A 23,613-nucleotide genomic window follows, 5' to 3' on the forward strand; every position below is an offset into this window, starting at 1 on the left:
GGCCAATCAATTGGATACTAGTCGTCAGGGTAGGCGGGGGAATGGCGCGTGCGCGCGGATGTCCGTTACCGCCTAGCAGCGCGCGCGTCTACTGAGGCTGGAGTGAAGGGGGCGAGCGCAGGGGGACCCGCTGTCCTCAGACAGACTGGCACGAGGCGGTCGCTGGCCTTTCTTTATAGCAAGAACGGAAGCTCAAGGCGTCGGTGTAACGACTACGGCCTTAAAGAGAGACAGAGCGCGCGATTCCGCTTGAGCTTGTCCCTGAGAGAAGCGACCGCCGCGTCGGGTTCGACACCTTCTAGGCCGCTGTGGGCGGGGCTTACAGGGACGAGGCCGGCCCTCCCGGGCCCCGCGCGCTTTCAGGATGTCGGCACAGGCCCAAATGCGCGCGATGTTGGACCAGCTCATGGGCACCTCCCGGGACGGTAAGAAGTACTGCCTGCTCATCAGGCATGAAGAAGGCGGAGAAGCGCCGGTGTGGGGAAAGGGGCAAGAAAGGCCTAGTGCGATGATTGGCAGGGCCTGCGTATCGCCTTTCCCTCCTCCCCATAGGGGCGGGGCGAGAGGCCGGCGTCCCGGTGCCACCGCTGTGAATCGCTAAAAGGGGAGGGGGGGCTGCGGCGAGACGCCAGTCGCCTCCCTTGAAGGGGGAGGGGGGTAGCTGTGTCTTTCGCTGTGCAGAAGGGGGTATTTCTGCCCCCCGCTGCGTGCGCGACATTGAGGTGACACTGTCTCAACCAGTGGATCGACTGGACCAGGATCTAGTTAACATCGAAACACGAAATTGCCCCATCCGTAGTTCATCTCGGCTCAGTGAAACAGCAGTTTGCCTTACGGTAACGGGAGGAGGCGTGAATCTGCTTGATTCGGCCGTTATTCCAAACGATGTTAATGGCCAACCTACTGGAAATCTGACCCAAACCAGCATTTCAAAGCAAAATCCCTGTAGAAATTTCGGCATAATTGAGAAATCAGAATTTGTCAGCATCCATTTTTGGCTTTGCTGTTATTTTTTATTTCTTTATACGTGAATGACTTAATTGAAATAAAATGATAATAAGCTTTCTAAGGAGACTATGTGTCAGCATACTTTAAAGAAAAGCCTGTAAGAGCTTGTTTTATGAAACCATTTGTATATTTCTGTGGAATTCAGAAGAGCCTTATTCATTAGTAAATTTCACAGACCTTATTGTAAATCTTTACCATGTATCCTGACCCATACTGATAGTGTCCTGGGGAGAAAACACTTAATGTGCTGTCCTATGAAACATAACAATTTGCATGTAAAAGCAGACTTATCCCCTTACCCATCAGGCAGTTTGTTCTGGCAGTTAAGTGATGTTTTAAAATTTTCATACTATTTAACCTAAATTTGCTTCCTTTAGCTTAACCTGTTATCCCTTTCAGTAGTTCTGGCATTTGAAATATGTCCATTTCAGCCTCTTCGGCACAGCATCTTATTAATCACTTATTAATCATTTGGCTTGTAATACCTGAATCTCCTTTACTAATGTGGTTACTTATTTAATTATTGCCCTGCTTTATACTTTTACACTTGTCTTAGGGGATTTTATTATCTTCGGTTTGTCAGAGTCCCTTGAAATTCAGGTGGGAGTGGTGTCTGTATAGAACAACTGTGAACTATACACAAATTTAGAAATGAAATCAAGTACAGTACTGCTAGCATCAAAGTTTTAAGTATTTATAAGTCATAGAGTAGAGTGTATATTATATATATGTGCTAATAGCATTTGTATATTCAGGTAATGATTATATCAACTTAGAGGGGGAAATTTCCAGAAGCCATGGAAGAAAACCCTATTTTGTCTGGTTTCTTTTGGTTAGGAGGAATTGAAATTTTGGGAAAATTTAAGATTCAATCACAAACTTATCTTACTGTTTGGATTACTTAATGTGCATCATTTTTAACTTTGCATGTAAAATGGACTGTATAGAATGATATAGTTGGTTTTTGCCATCAAATAGCTTAGAAAAAACAAAAATAGAAAGCACAGTCTTTGCAAATTAACAAAGGAAGGAGTATTGCTTGAGCAGAAATGATCTCATTTAGCATCATTTAGTATCAAGTAAAACTTTATAAAAAGGAAAACTAATGAACTCTTCAGTAGCGTGTTATCACCAGACACATTTTTGCATTCTCCTTGTGAACCAGATAGTTACATTTAAATAATAAATTATGTCTACAGTGTACAAAAGAATCTTTGATAACAGTACTCATATTCCACATTTAAGTGAGTAGAACATTGCCTTAATAAGATTTAACTTATTTATAATATTTAACTTATTTATTTTATAAGAAAGATAAAATATTTAATAGGAGTTATTTCAGTGCTCCTGAGATTTCCAGCTTTTGCATTAGAAAATGGCAAAAAAGTGTTTCCCCAGACTTTTTTGTGATGCCCCTCACCTGAATCTGCAAATATCTATATCCTGCTTTTTAACAGACTTGAAAACTGTTTGATAAACTTAGTCAGCTGTTATTGGTACCTGTACTGATGTGAAAAATACAGGGTTACTAATAATTAATAATGATAATATAGCATTGTGTATAGTGTAGCCAAGAGATTCTAAGATTACAGGCTTACTAATGAAACTCAAGTAACTGTCCCTAAAAATGCTGTCTTGTTCTATGACCCTGTGACTGTTTTTACGTAATTCTGTCATCATGACAGACTCTCTTGTTTTTTGTATTTGGTCCTGTTTTCTTGATGGATGATCAGAGGCTTGACTGTATGGCTAATAGCACAGGGTTCATTTCACTCTCCTTAAAACCATATAATCTGAAAATAATTGGATGCCTATGTGTTTAGAAGTTACTTTGATACTTATCATGAAAGTTATTATGGCTGAAACTGGAAAGATATCATGTATTGCTGTTTTATGTATGTTTGAAACACATATCTCACTCAGAATTTTCAGTGCAATTAATCAGAATTGAAATGTCCTAATTAATATGGCAGGTTTTGGCTAGTTCATTTTCTTGGTCAAGTGTTTCCCAGGCTTCCAGACTTCAACCTTTCTATAATTGTCTTTACACACCCTCTCAGAGGGGAGGGGGAAAGTGAGAAAACAGATAGGGCTATAGGTAGCCAGAAACTTAGTGATCCAGATAAATATGATGGGTTTCCTCAGTGAACTGATCTTGAAGAACAAAGGCAAAATATTTTTATATTGCACAAATTAGAATTTCAGTTTATACAGATTTGGGGTTCTGAAATAATAAAATGGATAGCTCCACTGCATCAAATTTGCAGCAGTCAGAATTGGTGATTTTCCTTCTCATAGGAATTGTTTGTGATTTTTGCCTTCAATATTTTGTGTTTAAGAAACTCCCACCCCTCTTGAACACCCTTCTCCTTAAGTATTTCTGGCCATAGGATTCTACCCACTTTAAGTTTGTCAAAATTTGCTTTCCCGAAGTCCAACCTGTGTCTGACTATGTACAGCTTTTCCCTTCACCAAGACTGTAAATTCCAAAATCAAATGGCCCCTACCACCCAAGGTGCCCACTGCTTTCACCTTATCAACCAGTTGGGTGCGAATCAAGGCCATGTAGCAGATCCGCTTGTTTCCCTCTCCACTTTCTGAGAAATTAAGTTGTCAGCAAAATGTCAGGAATTTATTTGACTTCCAACTGATATCAAGGAAATTGAAATCTCCCATGACCACTGTGTCCCGTCTCTTTGAGAACTATGTAATCTGTTCTAGGAGTGTCTCAAGCAAGTCCTCTGCCTGACTTGGTGATTTATAGCAGACCCTCTCCATAATATTACTATTATTTCTTATCCAGAGACACTCAAATGAATATCCATGCTCAAATTCACGTATTTCCTCACAAGTATATACCTCCTTTACATATAATGTGACTCCTCCGTCCTTCCTTATGTCTGTCTTTTTAAAATAAATTGTACCCCTCAATCCTAATATTCCAATTGTGTCATCCCACCAAGCTTCAGTAATCCCACCAAATTCAAAGGGCCACTGGATTCCTGTTTGCTTAACTAACATGACATTGTTTTTTTTAAATATAAATTCTTTCACTTGAAGTATATTTTTAACATAGTTAGAACATCACTGAAACCACATTGAAAAATGCAGCTGAGTTGGCTAATAAGGTCAGGTATACATTTACATTTTATGTGTGACCTGATGGTCCAGAGACTGATAAAATGTTCTTTCCTTCCCCTGTATGGTATTTCCTGGTTTGTGAGGTTAGAAGAGACCAAGGTGACTTCTTTGATGCTGCTCAGAATGGAGCCTGCATGTTGATTCTGACAAGTGCTTTTTCCCTGCGGTGGCTGTGGTTGCAATATGAGAAACGTTAATCTATGTGGAGCTTATAAGAAAGATCCCTGAACATGACAGAAAGGAACTTTACTTCCTGCTTGCTGACATTTTGACAGCTAAACATGCTTAGATTCTAAGTTCTTCCACTTACAGGGTTGTTTCAAGTCGTTTTCTGTATTTTGTGTGTGTTTAATTTTTTAAAGTAATGAACCTGGATTTAGTTTTGAGTGGAGTACGAAGTGGTTCAAACAGGGGAGAGCTACTATGAAGCAGTGGTTTGTGGTTGTCGTATCCCTACTCAGCCGTGAAGCTTGGTGGGTGACCTTAGGCAAGTCACTCTCAGCCTAACCTACTTCATAGGATTGTTGCTTAAAATGGAAGGGAGAACTGCATAGTTGGGTCTCAGCTCCTTGAAAAAGGATTAGGGTAAAAATGTAGTAGATAGAGATGAATCAGAGAAGAATTTTTTTATTCCTGTATACCTGTGAGCTCTGGTTGAGGGTTGAGGTTTGAGGTTTTAGGAGTGGCAGAAGACGAGGAGGTTGCTTATGGTGTCTCAGAACAGGATAGGAAAGGTCCCCTATGCAAGCAGCAGTCGTTTCCAACTGTGAGGTGACTTTGCTTTCACAAAGTTTTCACAGCAGACTTTTTACGGGATGGTTTGCCATTGCCTTCCCCAGTCTTTTACACTTTCCCCCCAGCAAGCTGGGTACTCAATTTTACCGACCTTGGAAGGATGGAAGGCTGAGTCAACCTTGGGCTGGCTATCTGAATCCAGCTTCTGCCAGAATCGAACTCAGGTCAAGAGCAGAGAGTTCAGACCACAGCACTGCAGTACTGCTGCTTTACCACTCTGCACCACGGGGCCAGAACAGACCATGTATCAATTAGGAAGGAAAGGAAGCTAACTCTAGGTAATGTCTCTTCAAGGCACAGCTTACTTGCTTGGAATTTTGGAATGGTTCCTTTGTAAGGGAAGCATTCAGTGATTGTGTTTATTTATTTTTATTTACTTCATTTATACTCCTAGTTTCTCCCAATAGGGACCCAAAGCAGTTTACATCCTTCTCCCCACCTCCATTTTTCCTCACAACAATCCTGTGAAGTAGGTTAAACTGTGTGACTGGCCCAGCAAGCTTCCATGGCAGAGAAGGGATGCAAACCTGGGTCTCTCAGATCCTAGTCTGAAACTCTAACCACTACATCACACAGGCTCTACACACTGATTTTATTGAGGTTATGCTATGAACAGTTTAAGCTATTTGTTGAATTATATCGTTGTCTCCCATCAAGGAAGATGCTTACTAAGCTGTATTTGCAGAAATCCATGCAGGGGATGTTATGATTGGTCTGTCAGTGGCTAGTAGGCATTGTGACTAAAGGGAACCTTCACATTTAGAGGCAGTAAAACTCTGAATGCCAGTGCCAAGAGGAAATATAAGAATACCTTGGCCTCTATGCTGTTGTTGGCACTTCAGAGTAACTGGTTGGCCATTGTGTGAGACTGGATGTTGGACTAGATGGACCACTGGTCTGATCTAGCAGGGCTGTGATTATGTTCTTATAATACAGAGTTAGACCTAAATTCCATTTGTCTTATCTGGACATTCATTGCTTTAAATGGGAAAAATCACAGATAGACCTTGAAACCAAGAGTTATCAAAAAGATGTGGGTTAAACAGTTATTGTTGCAGCCTCCTCTTTAGTTAAGCTGTGAATCCATCTCTTTGTTAAATAAATAACTGCAGCAGTGTTGCATAAGGTGTAATCTGAAAAACATGCCTTTAAAAAAGAAGGCTCCTGTATTTCTAAATATCTTATTATGACCACAACTTATTTAATACCTAGTTGTAGTGGAAATTTGGATACTGCTTTTGGATTTGAGGTTGGGTGGAGTATGGTTCCTTTAACGTTACAGTGAGTTGAGTTTTAAAATCCAGGAAGAGATGTAATATGTAAGCGTCGCAGTTGTTCTCACGGGTTTTAGATAATTGCTTCCATGTTACAGAAATATGGTTTGGGCCAGACACCTTGCAAAAAGAAAAGGAAGCTGCTGTTTCTGAAGATGAACTTAATTTTGTATTATCATATATTCAGTATTACTGTTTCAAGTCATTAATAGATTAAAGGTATCTGGGGGCACCGGAGTATGTAATTGATTTTAAAAATAATTTTACACCTGGGTGCTGATAAGCTACGGTAGCAACCATGCTTTAAACGTTTATATTTTTAACAAGCAAAAATTATTATTTCAGTTTATTTAAAATTTCATCAGAGTTCATTTTTATATATAATAATTTACATTTTGTGATCAAGCCACAGTTGCTGAAAACTAGTTGTTTTTTAAATGGAAATAGGTATACTTTTAAGCAGGACTGGAAAATATTTCAAATTCTAGGCACCAAAATCAAATTATAGGTCCACCATCAAGTGCATAGGTACCTAGTAATTTTAGTGGGAAAAGTATAAACAAAATATTGATACCTAGGAATTAAAATATTTTTCCAGCCCAGCCCTGGTTAAGTGACACTTTCAGTAAACTCCCCCAAAATAGGCTAGTGCACCGTCATCAGGCACAACATGATTCAGGTTTCCCTCAGGTTTTAACAAATAATATGTATTTCTAGATGCTGTGATGAATATGCTGGCAGAGTTTATTATATACAAACTGAACAATCTGGCCCCTTGTTTTATTTATAAAGGTTCAATGTATCTATGCCTGCCTACTTCATTCTGCAAGGGAGTGTCAGAAAGGCCCCGCATTCGCCGAGCCGTGAGTTATTGCTAACTTTTCAGATGTGTTAATTAATGTGGAATCAGCGCACATGTGTCTTAAGAGACCAAGACTGGGAGGAAAGTACCCACATTCCCTCAAGTATACTGCAGTAGTAGGCATGACTTCTAAGGGCAACTCTAAATTTTCATTAATTTAAATCTATTAAATTGAGAGACCTAGGAATTGAAAACCTATTGTTGAAGTACTCTGAAGCTGTTATAGGATGTGAATTACTTAATCTGATTATTCTGCTAAGTTCTTGTTTCTAAAATCAAAGTTTAAATTAAGCAGAATATGGCTCTCTAAAAAAAGTTTGCATTTTATCTGTGCATAGGGCAAATAGTTAAAGCTGAATTTGCACAATGGAATGATTAGGTCAGGGATTTGGAGCATAGATTTAAATGACAACTACATTTGTAACTGCTACCATTTCTACCTTATGTGGTAAAGCTGAGGAGAAAAGTGAACACATCCTTTTTTTGGCTTCAGAAAGCAGATTTCTTCTGCTTCAGTAATTCACCTATAGGTTTTCACTTTACATAATGGCAATTTTTAGGAATTAATAAAACACATGAGCTGTGAAACTGCTGCTCCTTTGCAAATTTGAAACAGGACCTCCTTTGCAAATTTGAAATAATGACCTTTCTGTTGTACCTTGAGGAACAGTAACTCCTTCAGTAAATCAGTAGCCAGGTAATTGAGCTTACAGTTTAGATCTAATATTTCCAACCTTGTTCACAGATGTGATTGATTAGACTTGCAATTGGACTTCAATGTGTGGTAAGCAGGCTGATGCTTTTGTGTTTCTAGAAGTCTCATTTTGTCATTAAAGCAGATATGCTGTGTTCAGCTTATGGAGTATAAATTGTTTAATACTGCTGGTAGGCATTCCTGTTTTTTCCAGTGTCCTAGGTTTATAAACTCATCCGCCTGTGTTCCGCCTGCCCAAAGTAAAAGGTCTTTGCAACCATGCCATGAACGAGAGCTTGAAGAAATGTCAGTGGCATTCAGTAGAAACTCAAGTGTGGTCTGTGTGTGTTAGAATCTGTGACTTCTGTATATGCACCGTAGAGGCAATGAATTTTCACCATGTAGTTACATGTTTAACTTCAGTGTACTATTTTAGTATCATACAGTATATAAAATACTGCACTTAATTATTACTGAGCTAGTGTTAAGTTTTAGATTCTACTTTGTCAGATTCTCTTTGTGTAACATGGAGAACAGTCCTTTGGATGCAAATGAAACAAAACTGGCTTCTAGAACATTCCATATTTGCCTAATCGATTATATGTATTTCTGTGTTACAGGGGACACTACCCGTCAACGAATCAAATTCAGTGATGACAGAGTATGCAAAAGTCATCTTCTCAACTGCTGCCCTCATGATGTCCTCTCTGGAACAGTGCGTATTTTATTTTATACTTTGCAAACATTGCTTACAGAAATATTTAACTGTACAATTTCTGGCAGTTTGTGACCACCCTAGTTGTTAAATTTGTGGGGCTAGGCTGCCCTATTCAATAAGTTTCTGTTTATTCATATACACTGAGCTTGTGGACCTAAATATAATGTTCAGTAAAAGATCCTGTCATAAAAAGACTAGAGCATGTAAACTGTTTCCCTGTTTGTAAAATGGTATAATCTGGATTGAGCTCTGGCATTTTAATTGACCTTGGGCACAGTGTGCTGATCTATTCTCCTGCTCTGAGTTAAATTCTTCTACTAGTCTTCCATGTTAAGACTTCTTTTCCCTTTCACAACAAATTTTCTTTGGCTCCGAGATCCAGCCCAAACATTTAGGAGCTAGAACATTGGAGTAATTATGATTGTCATCATCACTACAAAAAAAAACTAACCTATAATCCTAGCCTAAATTCTCTCCAGTTTTTCATAGTTCCATTTGTTGGTTTTAAAAGCCCAATTTAATTGCATATTTAAGACAATACACAAAGCAGCTGATTGAGAAATGAATTCATCCACCACTGTTAAATGATGTAAGGTTATGTTTAAATATAAGCAAGCAGTGACAAGAACTTCATGCACACTTATATCACATAGCAGAATATTTTCATGCAAAATTATAAGTTTTGGGTTGGATCTAGCCGGGGGGTTTTGCTCAATTTCAGCTGTTCCCTCCTTATGACAGCCCCTATTCCACATAGCTTTTGCCCATGCAGGCCCCATGATCCTCCTTGTATTCCTTTTTTTACAAAAGAAAACAACTGGTTGGATCCAGTCATTTTACTTCTACTGAAAATCCATGAGACATTACAAATGAAATAATTGCTGAAAATACTAGGAATGATGAAGCATTGAAGGTATTCTTTAGCTATTCAATTTTTGTGTAGTTTTGCCACAGTGAAAGTGTTATCAGGGGAAAACATTCTTAAGAACATAAGAGAAGCCTTGTTGGATCAGGCCAATGGCCCATTCAGTCCAACACTCTGTGTCACTCAGGCTGTATTTTGAGCCATTTATTCAGATACTCTCACTTACCAGCACTTTAAAGAGGTCAACATCATTTTTATCTCATCTTCTAGAGAATTCTGGGGAATGTATATTGCTCATCTCAACCCTTATTAACACAGACAGAGTTGATTGTGATTGCCCAGAGCTTATCCCGTAAGCTTTGTGGCTAAATGAGGATTTTGGTTTGGTTGTGATGAGGTTATTTGGAAAGCCAGCTTCATTTTCTTCACAAGTTACAAATTCACACATGTAATCTAAATGTATGTGGGGGTTTTTGTTTTTTTGTTTTGGTGCAAGGAAAGGGGGCAGGTGGCCTTAAAAAAAGCCAAAGGTGAATAACTTTGATAATATTAGTTTTGTGTTCAAGATTGGAAGGGGAGGGTGGTGTACATTTTCACTACTTACATTTGGTTTATATAAATGCAGTAGACTTGGATATTTATGTTTTCCATGTGCATTCTTCATACACAGCCCATTATCTAAAGTAGAAGCCCAGGAACAGTTTTATCTCTCAACAGTATGGTAAACCTGTTCTTGGGATATATCACTTCATGGGACAAAACAAATTTCTTTGCGCAGATGTCAATATAAGGTGACATGCTAACTTTCTGTGCATATGGAACAGTTGTGCTATATGATGGGCTACTTTTTTAGAATGACTTGAAGGAATGATAGTAAGGCAGGTTACAGGAAAAGGGCAGAGAAAGAAAAAATGAAAAAGCAGCTTGTTTCTCCAAGAGCAGAGTTTAAAAACCTGATGTATAAAGAAGAAATATAATCTTTATGCAAAATAGTAAAGAGCCCAGTAGCACCTTTAAGACTAACAAATTTTATTGTAGCATAAGCTTTCGAGAATCACAGCTCTCTTCATCATGAAGAAAATCACAGCTCTCTTCATCTCAAAAGCGTATGCTACAAGTAAAATTATGGCAGTACAGTTTTGTTTTAAATGTATTGGTTGGATTTCATCGAATAGATCCAGAAGTGTTTGGATCTGTTCGCCCAGATTTCCCTTCCAGTGGCACATCAGCTCATCCCCATGCTATTCCTTAGGGGCTCCCTTCCCCCAGGACCAGTATTTTGGGGTACACTTGAGCCTGCTGCAGTAGGGGGGGAGGCACAGCAAATCACACACCGCAGGCAGAGATCCTGCTATCCAGAGTGACCATTTTCTCCCTGTGTTCCTTCCCTACTTCCATCTCACCTTTGTCTGAGATTTTCCTGAATGATAGTAATGCTAAGTTATATTTTGACTAGCCTTCACTGCCTATGTGGCATCACAACTGCCCCCACTCCAAACCTAGGAGAGGAGTAGAATCTTGCTTGGTATTACATTGTACTTCAGAGGCATTCAAAGCAACTCCAAAGCATGATCTCTTCATCATCTCCTGACTCTGGAGACTGTGCTGTCCAAGAGGAAAGGCACTCATCATGATGAATAAATTTGTAAACTCCTGGTTTTTTAAAAAATTGCAAAATGTTAAAATTAAAACACATAAACTAATGAGATATACCTGTACCTTATAAATTCACTAATAACCTAATAAATACAGTGATAGGCTTATTCCTGGTCATACCCGACAATCTTGCATATTTTTGTTTCTCAGAATACTGTCCTTTTCAAACATTCCCACCAGATATGCATAAAAGTGTCAACATTTCTGTATTTTTCTTTCTTATAACTGTCTCTGAGTTTGCTACTTTCAGTTTTGTACCTCAAAGCGTATATTTTGGCTGTTAGACCATGCCCCCAAGTATAAAGTAGATGTTCAAAATTATGTAATGATGTAAGTAATACTTTATTTTTATAAACTGGAAAATGTTTTGTGAACCTTGTCTGATGATGTCAAAAAATTAATAAGTGTAACAGTTAAAAACAAAACACTGTAATCTTATCCTTGGACTCCTCTACAGAAGCACAACAATACTTATGGAAAAATCAGTCTATTTCCCATGGGTTACAAAAGTGCTTTATATAAATACATGGATTTTTTAAAAAGTCCTGAGTGTTTAAATTTTTTCAGATGAAATTGATTTAAACAAAATTAGTTCCAAGTGTTTACTGATCATTTAATGCTCTGAACAAGAATGTAACCAGGTCATCATTGGTCACAATTGAACCCTGACTAAATACAGTGATTTCCTGCCCAAAGAATCTAAGGAAAAGCCACAACAATTAAACAGAACTTCAATTAGTGCCCTAGTGGCCTTATACCTATTGATGTAACATTGTAGATAGATCCAAGTGGGCAGCCGTGTTGGTCTGAAGCAGTAGAACAAAGTAGGAGTCAAGTGCAAAGAACAAAGTTTTATTCAGAATGTAAGCTTACGTGTACTCCAAGCACACTTCATCAGATGAGGTATCAGGTACAGTGAGCAGGGCTATCTATAGCTGGTAGGCAGTGGTTTAGAATACAAAATGGTATAAATTTAAGATCCAATGACAGAATAGTAAAATTAACAAATTGAGCAAACCTTTGATCTGGGTAGCATGAGCATGCAAAAGCAATAAAACAGTAATATGTCAAAATGTGAGAATGTCTGTCAGTCACTCTATTATATAAGCCTGGGTGCAGAGCAGACTGGAATTTATTATATTTATATGTGTTCCCTGCTGGATTAGAACAATCATCCATTAATCCAGCATCCTGTTTACACAATGACTAGCTGTTGCTCTGTCTGGAGGTTTAGCAAACACAGTATATAGGCCAAGGCTGTCCTCTGATGTGGTTTGCTAGCACTGGTTTTCATATATTTACTGCACCTGAATGTAGAAGTTCTCTTTAATTATAATGGCTAGTAGCACTTGATGGCCCTGTCCTTAAAGCTATCTGTACCAGCAGCCATTACTATGTCAACTGGAAGTAAATCCTAGTTTTTTTTTCTAATTTTGTTATTTTATTTTTTAAAAATTATTTTACCTCTATAGTAAGTCATCTTGAGTTCTGCAAGGAGAAAGGTGATTAATAAATATTTTAAATAAATAAAATTTAATTACTTATTGAAGAAAGAAGTACTTTCTGTCATATATCCTCAGTGTATCAAGTTACTGATGTAACTACTAACCTCCATTCTAGTGTTAGGGGGAGAATACTCTGCTCAGAGCTTGTTTAATAAATTTTTGGCACGTTTCCCCTTAATCATCTGAAAAGCCCCAGACTCCAGTTTTCCCTCATGGGAAAAGTGTGTTGATCCCTAAGTCTTTTCGGACATTAGGCTTGTAAAAATTCCTAATAGAGAAGTTTTCTGTTAGTGATTACATCTTAATAAATTGGAAAAAATAAGAATGGGCCTACATTTTTGCTTTGTGTTTAATTTATTTTAGTACATTTTTATCCCACCCTTCTTCCAAAGAACTTGGGTTTTCATTCCCCATTTCATCCTCACAATGGTGTTAGGCAATTTAAACAGGTAGTAGTGACTGGACTAAAGTTGCTGAATAAGTTTCATGGCAGACTGGAAACTTGAATCTGGGACTTCCAAATCCTATTCCAACACATTAACCACTGTTTGTTTATTTAGGGAATGTATCTGCTGCTTATTCAGAGACCTGCTTGAGGCACTCACATATTAGGATTGAACCATAAAGCATAAAAATTAAATTAAGCCATTTTAAACCCAATACTTAAAACATTTAGCTGAATACAGAATGGACTTCTGTAAAGCATCACAAAATAGGTGCATCTATTCACTCTTAATTCATGAGTAAGAGTGAATAGATGCACCTATTTTGTGATACTTTCCTCATGAACAGTGTTGGATATGGAGAAGTAATATATTTTAAGTGAGCTGTTGTAAATACTGAGAATTTATTGTATCTGCTGTTGATTTATGTAAAAAAAATTAAATACAAGTTATGTTCTTTCATTTCAGTATGTTTCATGAAATATTGTAGTTCCACATGACTGAAAATTCTGTAGATAATACATGCTAAGTTAGCTATCTCTTTTATTTTTACAAAATAGGATTCTGAACAGATTTTTCTCAGTTTCAGATAGACATTTAAAGTTTTCTTGCTTATTATTATGAATGTATGTGCAGCTTAACCATCACTGGATACTGGTGTCTGAGAATCAGTTACAGAATTATCTAAAACACTACTTCCCCAGGCCTGATAATTTTTTAGTGTCTCTCCTGCTCATGCCATTACAGTGGGAGAGGCTTAGGCATGTAGTCTTCCGTTTTTACAAGATGAAAGCTCCACCATCAGTGGAACACTTATGATCTAAAGCATTATAATTTTTTGTACTCTTGAAAAATAGTTGTCCTCAATGTAAGAAGGTCAGTTGAGAGTCTGAATGGAAGTGAAGGTATATGCCATTTGTTATGACAATAATTCATAATTTCCCCTTTCTAGGGTTTTTATTAAACAGGCTGATAGATTTGCAAGCATTTTAGGCCAAATGCAAGAAGAGGGAAGACTTATTTGGAATTTTTCGGTTTTACAAGTTCAAGTACAACTAGAAATGCTGAGGCTACAGGTGGCCACACTGCTGCTAAACAATCCAATAACAAAAGTCATGTAGTACCTTTTATCCATACCAGCCAACATAATGCTGGTATGACTGCAACAGCATATGGCTGAAGTTCAACAACAGCATATGGCTGAAGTATTGGTTGGCTATTCTTAGTCTGAGCAGTATTATATTGGATATCTTAGTAAGGACTGGTTCTGATCACTTGTCTCAATAATTCTGTTGTGCTAATTAACAGAAGTGTTGCATTATCTCTGAACTTACATAAAATTTGCTACTTTGTAATATTTGATCGAAATAGTGTTTAAAGCGACTTTGTATTTAGTATATGTAAAATTCTATTTTTCTGTCTTTAGAGGATGGACCTTGGAGAATGTCTGAAGGTGCATGATTTGGCATTAAGAGCGGATTATGAAATTGCATCCAAAGAACAAGACTTTTTCTTTGAGCTTGATGTACGTTTATTTTTTAATTATCTCTAAGATATAATTGTGATGGGAGATGTAACAGCGAGGGAAGTTGACTCAGGGACATGGTATCATGCTGGTTTGGGCTTGTTAAATTAATATTCCTGGCTAGGAACCTGGTAATTTAGTGCATAAATTTTCAGAGTATGCAGATTTTTGAAATGCTCAGTATCTTCAGATTTATAATTCCTGGCTAATTGGTCAGTCGTGAAACACTGTTGGACCTGTAGTGGAAATAAGGGAAATGGGGCATTTTATGGAAAGTTTTTGTACTTGTAGAGGAACTGCTCAGAAGAGCTTACATTCTATAGTTTTGACAAAATTAAGAAATGTTACATATGTGTGATGTTTTCAAGAAGATTTCTTATAGTGAAGACAAGGGAGCAGAAACATACAAGTAGTGATGCTGTCTGGTGAACGAAAGCCCTTTGGGAAGTGGAAGAGGCCAGGCTATGCTCCACATGGGCCCACATGGGCTAGTGCCTTCTCAGTGGCAGCACCAGAAATGTGGAATGCCCTCCTGGAGGCCATAATGGCCCTGTGGGATCTCTCTACGTTCCGCAGGGCCTGTAAAACAACTGTTTCAACAGGCCTTTAACATCTAAACCAGGAGAGGACTGCCACCCCACATTGCTAAAGAGCTACTATACGATCACTATCAGGAAAGAAGAACCCGCCTGTATCGAAATTGTGCAGCACCATGGAATGTTTTAATTGTAATTGTATTTTATTGGTTTTAAACTGTAATATAAACATCTGAACTGACTGTTAGCCACTCTGAGCCCGCTTGTGGAGACGGCAGGATTTAATTTAAATAAATAAATAAATAATAAAGAGCACGTTTTAATCCTGTAACATTCACTCAATGAGGAGCTAGGGCATTATTTTCTGTATGTTAAATTCAGCCTGTCTCCTCACTTGAACTCCTTTCCAACTCAGATTCACTCAAAGATATCTTTCTGTCCTCCATCTCATTGACAGACTCTTTTGAATTAGTCTGCGTTATTAAAAGTACAGGAACGGAAGAGTGTTAACAACTGCAAATGTGCTTGTTTTAATATTCCTGTAAATGTGACTTAAATTGTATTTGCTTTAGGTTCTCCAGTGTGAAAGTTGAATATTTTGGTGCAGCTTTTTACTCCTCCAATTTTAACCTGCAGTGAATGAATTTGCCTAATGAAAAAACATTTATTTTGGGCAATGAATCTTTTAATGCCTTAGGCTATGGATCATCTGCAGTCATTCATCGCTGACTGTGATAGGAGAACTGAAGTGGCAAAGAAGAGATTGGCAGAAACACAGGAAGAGATCAGTGCTGAAGTTGCAGCCAAGGTAAGCATTGAGCACTCACTTTTCTGGCACTTCATTGAGAATTCCTCTGATTAGTTTTTTTAAATTGTTTTCAGTGTGTTTTCACTGGACGTTTTCAGTGTGGGAAATGCTTTTAACCATTTCATTATTTTCAACAAACTTATGACATCACTAATAGTCCACTTTACAGGTGTGAAAGCACAGCTAAGGAAGAATAATATCTACAGGGGTAATATCCAGAGTGTTGATGGCTGAACAGGAATTTGAACTTGGGCTGCCCTGATCCAGTTCAAGTTCTGTATTCATTAGTTTAGTGATGTCTAAGGAGGTCAGGATAGTGTCTGGAGTTAATCTACACTATTCTCACCTTGTGAGGTAAGATTCTGTTTGTGTCTGGCTCAGTCACCCAGTCAGCTTCATGTGAGTTTGAAGCCAAGTCTCAAAGATCCAAGTTGAATCAGCGTATTCTCTGATCTCTTATATCACACTGGCACTTGTTTTACTTTCTACATAGCTTCTAGCAAAAAATAGGCAGTCTTTTTAATGTTTTTGTTTAGGGGAAGGCCAGTTGTAATCTATGTAATCCCATTCAGTTAATTCATTCTTTATATTGCAGTGGTTTCTGTATATTTCTGAAATGTGATTGTTGAGAAATACATAGCTTTGCTGGAAGAAAACTTTCGTTATTTTATCTTATTTTTCTTCTCCCAAAGGCTGAAAGAGTCCATGAATTGAATGAAGAAATTGGGAAGCTGCTTGCGAAAGTAGAACAACTTGGAGCTGATGGAAATGTGGAAGAATCACAGAAAGTAATGGATGAAGTAGAGAAAGCAAGGGCAAAGAAGAGGGAAGCAGAGGTAATTTGAATCCATGTTTTTAAGCACTTAATCTAATTTGATCCTCAGTGCCTCCATATAAATGAATTTTGACAATCCATCAGTAAGTTAATCCATAGTGCTAGTATATATCAAGAGTCTTAAAATTGTATTAACTATATTCATTGTCCTAAAAAATCTAGTATATCCCCATGTTTAAGAGTTGCAGGGTTTAGCACAAATTACATTGCCCTGCAACAATACTTCACTTAGATCAATGGTGTTCAGAATGTCCAGCTTTTACTCTACCATAGCTGTGTTTGTGGATGCTATGATTTGCACTTCCTTTCTCACTCTGTCTACGGCAAATCTATACTGGCCCCTGTTGTTCCAGTGACTCTGAAAAGCATAGAATGCTGGACTAGGAAGTAGAGAACTATCTTAAGCTTTATAATAGAACTACAGATATTTCACTCAGATCAGAGGGAAGATATGCCCAAACATTTTCAGTCCACACAGGTGGGTCACTGGAAAGGGTCTACAGGAGTATTCTATCCTTGATCACATTGTTTCCTTTCTTGCCATGCAGCAGCGATGGCCGGTCCACAGATTTCACTTGCCAGGTTCCTGATAGCAACTGCCTCTCCCTTGAACTATTCACAAATTAATCCTCCACCTCAATTTAAAATCTCTACCTATTAAGGATGTCCGTCTGTTCATGCGTTTGTGAGAATGTATGATGTGTCTTTCAGGAAGTGTATAGAAATTCAATGCCTGCCTCTAGCTTCCAGCAGCAGAAGCTTCGTGTCTGTGAAGTGTGCTCAGCCTACCTTGGTCTACATGATAATGACAGGCGGCTTGCTGATCACTTTGGAGGAAAACTCCACTTGGGTTTTATTGAAATAAGAGAGAAGCTTGAAGAGCTTAGGGTAATTATATATTGTTTTTAAAAATCTATTGGTGATAACAACTACTGGTCAGACAATTCCAAGTGGGCAGCCGTGTTGGTCTGAAGTAGTTGAACAAAGCAGGAGTCAAGTTGCACCTTTAAGACCAACCGAGTTTTATTCAGAACTTAAGCTTTCATGTGCTTTCTAAGCACGCTTCCATCAGATGAGGGGATCAGGTATTGTGGGCTGAAATACAAGCAGTTTGTTGATTAAGTATGTAGATTGATCACATAGTAAACCAGTATGGCTTGGCCATTTGGTCTGGGTAGCCATAAAAGGTAATAAAGTCCTCTGCCAATTGGTGTTTCTGTAAATCTAGGTGAATTACAAAAGGACATGTATTTCCTAGTTGTAGTCCACCTAATTTACAGACAATTGTAATCAATGTCCATTGATTGGTGTCTCATGTTCAAAACCAGTGATGTGGCTGGGAATAAGGAGTTATATTTTGAAAGAGCTGGTATAAATTCTTTCATCCCACTAATCTCCTGAGCCTCTGTTTAAGAACTTCAGATAGCAATTCATAAAATGTTTTTGAGGATAATGAATTAACCTTCTGAATTCATAGTGTCATGATAGGACCTTCCTCATGATGGCTCTCTCAACAGAGATCTGTCGATTTGACTTAATTTGCTTGCTGACTTCCCCATTTGTGGAAGATAATTCCTGGAGAAATACATGAGCTTAGCAGAGCCTCCAGTGGTGTAGTTCATCTGTACTACATGCTACTTACCATCAGGTCACCTAAGTTTTATTCTTCAGTATAGATTGAGGGGTTTGACTTTAAAAAGTTCTTTACCTGCAGCAGTATATGGCAGGACTACAGTGGAAATGTCAATTTAAAAGTTAACCCACTCCTTAGAGCACATCTCTAAAGAGTAGGGTTGCCAACCTCTAGGTGGCATCTGGAGATCTATCGCTATTTCAGTGGATCTCTAGACTACCAAGATCAGTTCCCCTAGATAAAATGGGTGCCTTGGAGGGTGGACCATATGGCATTATATCCTGCTGAGTCCCCACCCTTCCCATGCTCCATCTCCCAAATTTTCAGGTATTTCCAAACTTAGATCTGGCAGCTCCACTAAAGAGTATCCCCATTAATTAATTCCCTCTTTGGAATCTGGAAAGATGACTTGTGCTATATATACTTTTATTTATACAGCTCATTATTCTGCCGGATTAGGTTTACTATTGGTAAGGGCCAAGAAATGGGAAAGAGGCAAACATATTCTTGTAAATTCTTTGGTGGTGCCAATCCTTATAAAAGTAATTATAGAAAATGTTGCATTCTTTTTTTCAGAGAATTGTGGCTGATAAACAAGAGAAAAGAAATCAGGACCGCCTCAAGAGGAGAGAAGAGAGGGAGAGGGAAGAAAGAGAAAAGCTAAGGAGGTAGAAATCTGTTGTACTTCTCAGTCAGTATGACGAGGATGTATTTGCATTTGCTGCCTCTGCAAAGAACTTAATATTTCTGCCTAGTTTAAGACTGATCTTGCTGTTTTAAGTATGCTGAAAGGACAAATTATAGCCACTTGAGTATGTGATTGTAATGAATTTTCAAACCTGGAAAACATCCAACTGAATATCAAATTAAAGGCAGCTTCATAGTTAACTGACATGATCAGTCATCAGATATATTCACAATAAATCAGTTAACTGTACAGCTTCAAAGATTGTCAGGCAATTCTGAGCTTTAGGTGTCTACATGAGCATTTTGTAGTTGCCAAGAACTAGGAAAAATTTCTTCTGAGAAGCGGCAGTAGTACTTCAAATGTTAATATGTATTTTCTCCATAGTTTTCATTTGTATAATTTTATGGTGTTTTTAATGCTGTCAAACTGTTTACTCCAAAGAACTCCACTTGAAGTTCTTAACAGTGGGGGGGAACATTGATTAAATAGAAGACAGTATCTTTTGTTCAGTATCTGTGTTTCTGACTTGCATTTTTTGCTCATGGTTAGCATCACCTGCTTTAATTATATCCTCTTCCAGTTAGCGGATTGTCCAGGTTGATGTTTCAGCATATGTTTACTTGTACACTTTTACCCTTCTTTTCAGGTCCCGATCCCATAGCAAGAACCCCAAGAGGTAGGATACCAGCTTTGCTTTTCCTGTGAATTTTTACAAGTTCCATATTTAGTATTATTAGTAAACAAAATCTTCCCTGGTGACAAGACACACAGTCCCAGTTCCTGCCACTTTGGTGGAGTGTGACTGTAGCAGGTACATCCATGACCTGCTGATATTTAATCACTAGATAGATCACAGCTGGCACAACTCATTTCTGAATGGAATCTTTTAAGCAAAGTTATTAATTCTGTGATGAGAGATAGACAGCTTGATTGTGTCAGTCATTTAGCCAAAGAAGCATGTCTGCTATGAAATGCATTATGAGCCTCTGTTGCACTTTGAGAGCTGCTGGGCACCCTCTTTCTGTGGGCCATTTTTGTAGAACTATTGAGCAGCAAGCTGATATTTAAGATGCAACGTGATTTGAACTGGTTGCTATGTTCTGTTCATTGACAACCTAGAAAAGAGCTTTAAAGCTTTGTAGGTCCAGAGGTGTTTGAACTCCCACATTATACATCATGGTATTGATGTGGCACAGCAGCTGCTGCCTTGCTAGCCATACATGTTGATGGCTCTTGGCCATTTTTAATGTCTTCCTGCTGCCAAGACTGGTATCTGTGAAGCTACAGATACTCATTTGCCTTAAAAGTTCTATGAAATGCTAGAGTTTTGAAACATCTTATTGCAGAAATTGATTCAGGCAGAGATTTGTTTCACAGGGCTGGCTTGGTAGATCTGGTGGAGTTCCTTTTTATCCACTCTTAGTTTCCTTTCAGATCTAGATCCCGAGATCGCCGCAAACATCGATCTCGTTCATCCTCACGTGACCGAAAGAGAAGAACTCGATCAAGATCCCGTGAGAAACGTCATCGTCACAGATCTCGTTCCACCAGTCGCAGCAGGAGCCGCAGTCACCAGAGAAGCAGGCATAGCTCCAGGGACAGGAGCAGAGAACGCAGCTCTAAAAAAAGGTAACTGTTGGGTAAGCAGGAAGGAGTATTTTGCTTGTGGACACCTTCATGACATTTGACTGTTATTTCTGTGGGCACAAAATGGCACCTTGAGCATTATCCTGATTTTAACCATGCCTTAATATGCTGTATCAAAGGAGGTATTGCGTTATGTAGTAATGTACCTCAACATTTTATATTAATTGTAATTTAATATTAGGGGTAGTCATGGCATGTAAAATCTAAATATGTATAATTCTGAGTAGTTTCCCCTGTATGGAGATTAAACTTGTTTGGCTCCTTTATGTGTCTTTGTGTTCTGTACATTTCTTTGTAGGTTAGGGAATGAATTCACAGGTCTTTGTCAGTTTTCAATTTCAGCAATATTTATTTCAGCCTTGCTTGAAGTTGCTGATCAGTTTAATGTGGGACATGTTTGGGTCTCCATAATTGTCATATGCTCCCATGATACATTATATTGGCTTTCAGAAATCGGCTTCAAAAATTCATGGACACATTGCAGGGTCACTTTTGTTTTCATTACTAACTTAATTTTGCTGTGTAACAGCAATAATAGTTTTGGGCCCCATGGATGTGCATGGGTAATCAAATCTCAAGCATTCCTTTGATGGTACATCACTATGTTGCTCATGTATAAAGCCTTAGCATTACCTTAATTACTTTATTTTCTCTGTGTGTGGTTTGTCAGCAAATCATATTGCTTATCCTATAGAACATCAAAAAACCTGACTTGTTTTTCTCCATTCCCTGGCCTTAAATTCTGGTCATCTCCCATCTTGCTTACTGTAATGACCCTTTGCCTCTTTCTATCATCCTAGTTCTTTATTCTCTTTACGTGAACTTTCTCCCCACATCATTTACCCTTCTAGGCATATTCAGATCATACGATGCCCCTTCTGCATCCAGAATACTTTAACTTGACTATGGCCGATGCAAAACTTCTGTCCTTGCTTTTTTATTTACCTACTGATTACTCTTAGAGAATTCCGCTTGTTTCCTGTAGCTGCTGCTTATACTTGGAGCTCAGTCCTAGAACCACTACATGGTACTGCATCTCTCCATCCTTAAAACCTATTTTCTGTGGAGCCTTATGCTCAGTCTGTTAGCCCTCCACCCCTTTTCTCCTCCATTTTCAGATCAGGGAGTGTGGGATAGAAGTGAAACAGATAGATAAATTAGAGTTAACTAGGACTGGCAAGTTCAAGTTTCAAATCTCCACTTGGCCATGAAACTCCATGGTTGAATTTGGGCTAATCTCTCTCTTGGACCTAAGATAAAAATTGCAGAATGTTCACTTATGTGCACCTCCCTCAGCTGCTTGGAGGAAGGCAGGACGACAATGCACAGATAATAAAACAGATATAATGAATCAAGGAAAAGGCTTGATTTTTCTGCTTGCAGGATATGTGCACATTTGCACACCAGGTTTGTTTGCATTACATGGCAAATGTACCAGGGAGCAGCACATTCTAAAATTTGATCCTTCTAACATTTAAAATTTTAACTAAGGAAAAGGCAATCTAGATATTGACCGTTATCCAAATTTGGCTCCACTTTTCCAAATTCTGTGTCTTGAAATGGTGCAGTCTGTGTCTGCATTCTCATGCTCTGATAAAAATTGAGTTCACAGTTGTTGAATAAGCAAACAAAAGAGAAATAATATAAGCTATAAATGGATTGTATTTTTTCAGATCCTCAAAAGAAAGATCATCCAGAGATAAAGAACGGTCAAGAGACCGTAACAGAACATCACGTGACAAAGACAGGAGCTCCAGAGAGAAATCGCCTAGAGACCGGGATTGCAAAGACAGGAAGCGTTCCTATGAAAGTGCTAATGGCCGATCAGAAGACAGAAGGAGCTCAGAGGAGCGTGAAGCAGGGGAGATATAATTGGCTGTACATTCACTTGATCCTTTAGCTTCCTATGGAGTTGCATACTGTGGTTTAGTTTACAGTTATTCAAAGGGACACCAGTGAGCAGATCCACACTGATCCAACTAGGGTAGATGTACAGTGTATAAGAATGGTTATAATGAAGTTTGAATCAGCCCTTTCAATTGGTGACTGCTAAAGCAATTTCCTTTCCCCTCCCTTTCCCTACAACAAACTTGTAAAATGTTATTTTCACGAAATCTCTCTTCAAGACAACACTTTTATGTACCATGATGTAGATCTCAATGTTTTATTCTCCTTTTTCAATACAAGTTATAGTGAACAAACTATATTGTGCTCTTTGCCTTGGATGCTTTCAAACCTTTATAAAATCTTCTAATTTTCCTCCAGTCCAGACAGCAGCACTGAGCGGTTTTTAAAGAGGGTGGGTGGGTGGGTCCCAGGCTTTTATTATCTCTGTAAGACTGTGTTCTCAGTTGCTTCTTGAGAATCCCAGATGTTTGGCAGTATATTTAGATTGGGGACATGTGCTGGAGAAAGCAGAAATGTGGTTTTTTTTTGTTTACAATGCCTATTTAGACTTGGAAATTGAACAGCTGTTGCATTTCATCCTTTTTAAAAATTTCTGTTGAAATTTCAAAATCAAAGCCATCCCCATATCTCTACCATTTGATTGGTATGTGTTCAGTATACTTGTTTTTTTTCCCATAAGACTTTTTTCTGCTTTTTCTTGTGGGGTGTTAACTGCACATCCTTAATTGTAAAAAAAGAGAAAAGAAATAAAAATAAACCAACCCAGTATATGTCCAATGTAATAGCTGTGTGTTCCCTACTCCCTCCTCACAATTCAGGCCTCAGTCATGGTCAGTGGGTTGGGGAGGGGGTAAGCATGCAAGGACACTAAAGCGAAATTCAGGCTGCTCTGCATGCACACACAATGATGTATCTGGAGTTGGGGCTGTGCATCCTTCAGATTCTTTGCCCAGAGCATGCTTATTCAAAAACTTGGTTAAAGGTTGATGCATTTTTTGTCTGAACTAGATAAGGTTATATCAAGCTTTTTGCAAACTGATTTCATCCTTCTACTGCTCTTAGGTCATATGAT

The 23,613-nt window shown here is 38.4% G+C and overlaps 1 protein-coding gene across 5 annotated transcripts; it reads left to right on the forward strand.

Moving 5' to 3' along the window:
• The first annotated feature begins 9 nt into the window (after positions 1–9).
• Positions 10–23,304, forward strand: LUC7L2 (LUC7 like 2, pre-mRNA splicing factor). 5 transcript variants are annotated; one of them, XM_060245326.1, is made up of 12 exons: positions 155–425; positions 7,011–7,081; positions 7,826–7,864; positions 8,395–8,489; positions 14,388–14,486; positions 15,720–15,830; positions 16,523–16,666; positions 17,377–17,553; positions 18,875–18,966; positions 19,633–19,662; positions 20,421–20,615; positions 22,307–23,304. In XM_060245326.1, exons 3-12 carry the CDS (start codon positions 7,858–7,860, stop codon positions 22,503–22,505), a joined length of 1,149 nt encoding a protein of 382 aa, XP_060101309.1. In that variant the 5' UTR covers positions 155–425; positions 7,011–7,081; positions 7,826–7,857; the 3' UTR covers positions 22,506–23,304. The 5 variants fall into 5 exon arrangements, with proteins under 5 accessions (XP_060101308.1, XP_060101311.1, XP_060101307.1 ...); XM_060245324.1 differs by lacking the exon at positions 7,826–7,864 and having other exon boundaries at positions 123–425; XM_060245325.1 differs by lacking the exons at positions 7,011–7,081; positions 7,826–7,864 and having other exon boundaries at positions 10–425.
• Positions 23,305–23,613: the final 309 nt, after the last annotated feature.

The sequence above is a fragment of the Heteronotia binoei genome, chromosome 8 (assembly GCF_032191835.1).
Source record: "Heteronotia binoei isolate CCM8104 ecotype False Entrance Well chromosome 8, APGP_CSIRO_Hbin_v1, whole genome shotgun sequence".
NCBI lineage: Eukaryota > Metazoa > Chordata > Lepidosauria > Squamata > Gekkonidae > Heteronotia > Heteronotia binoei.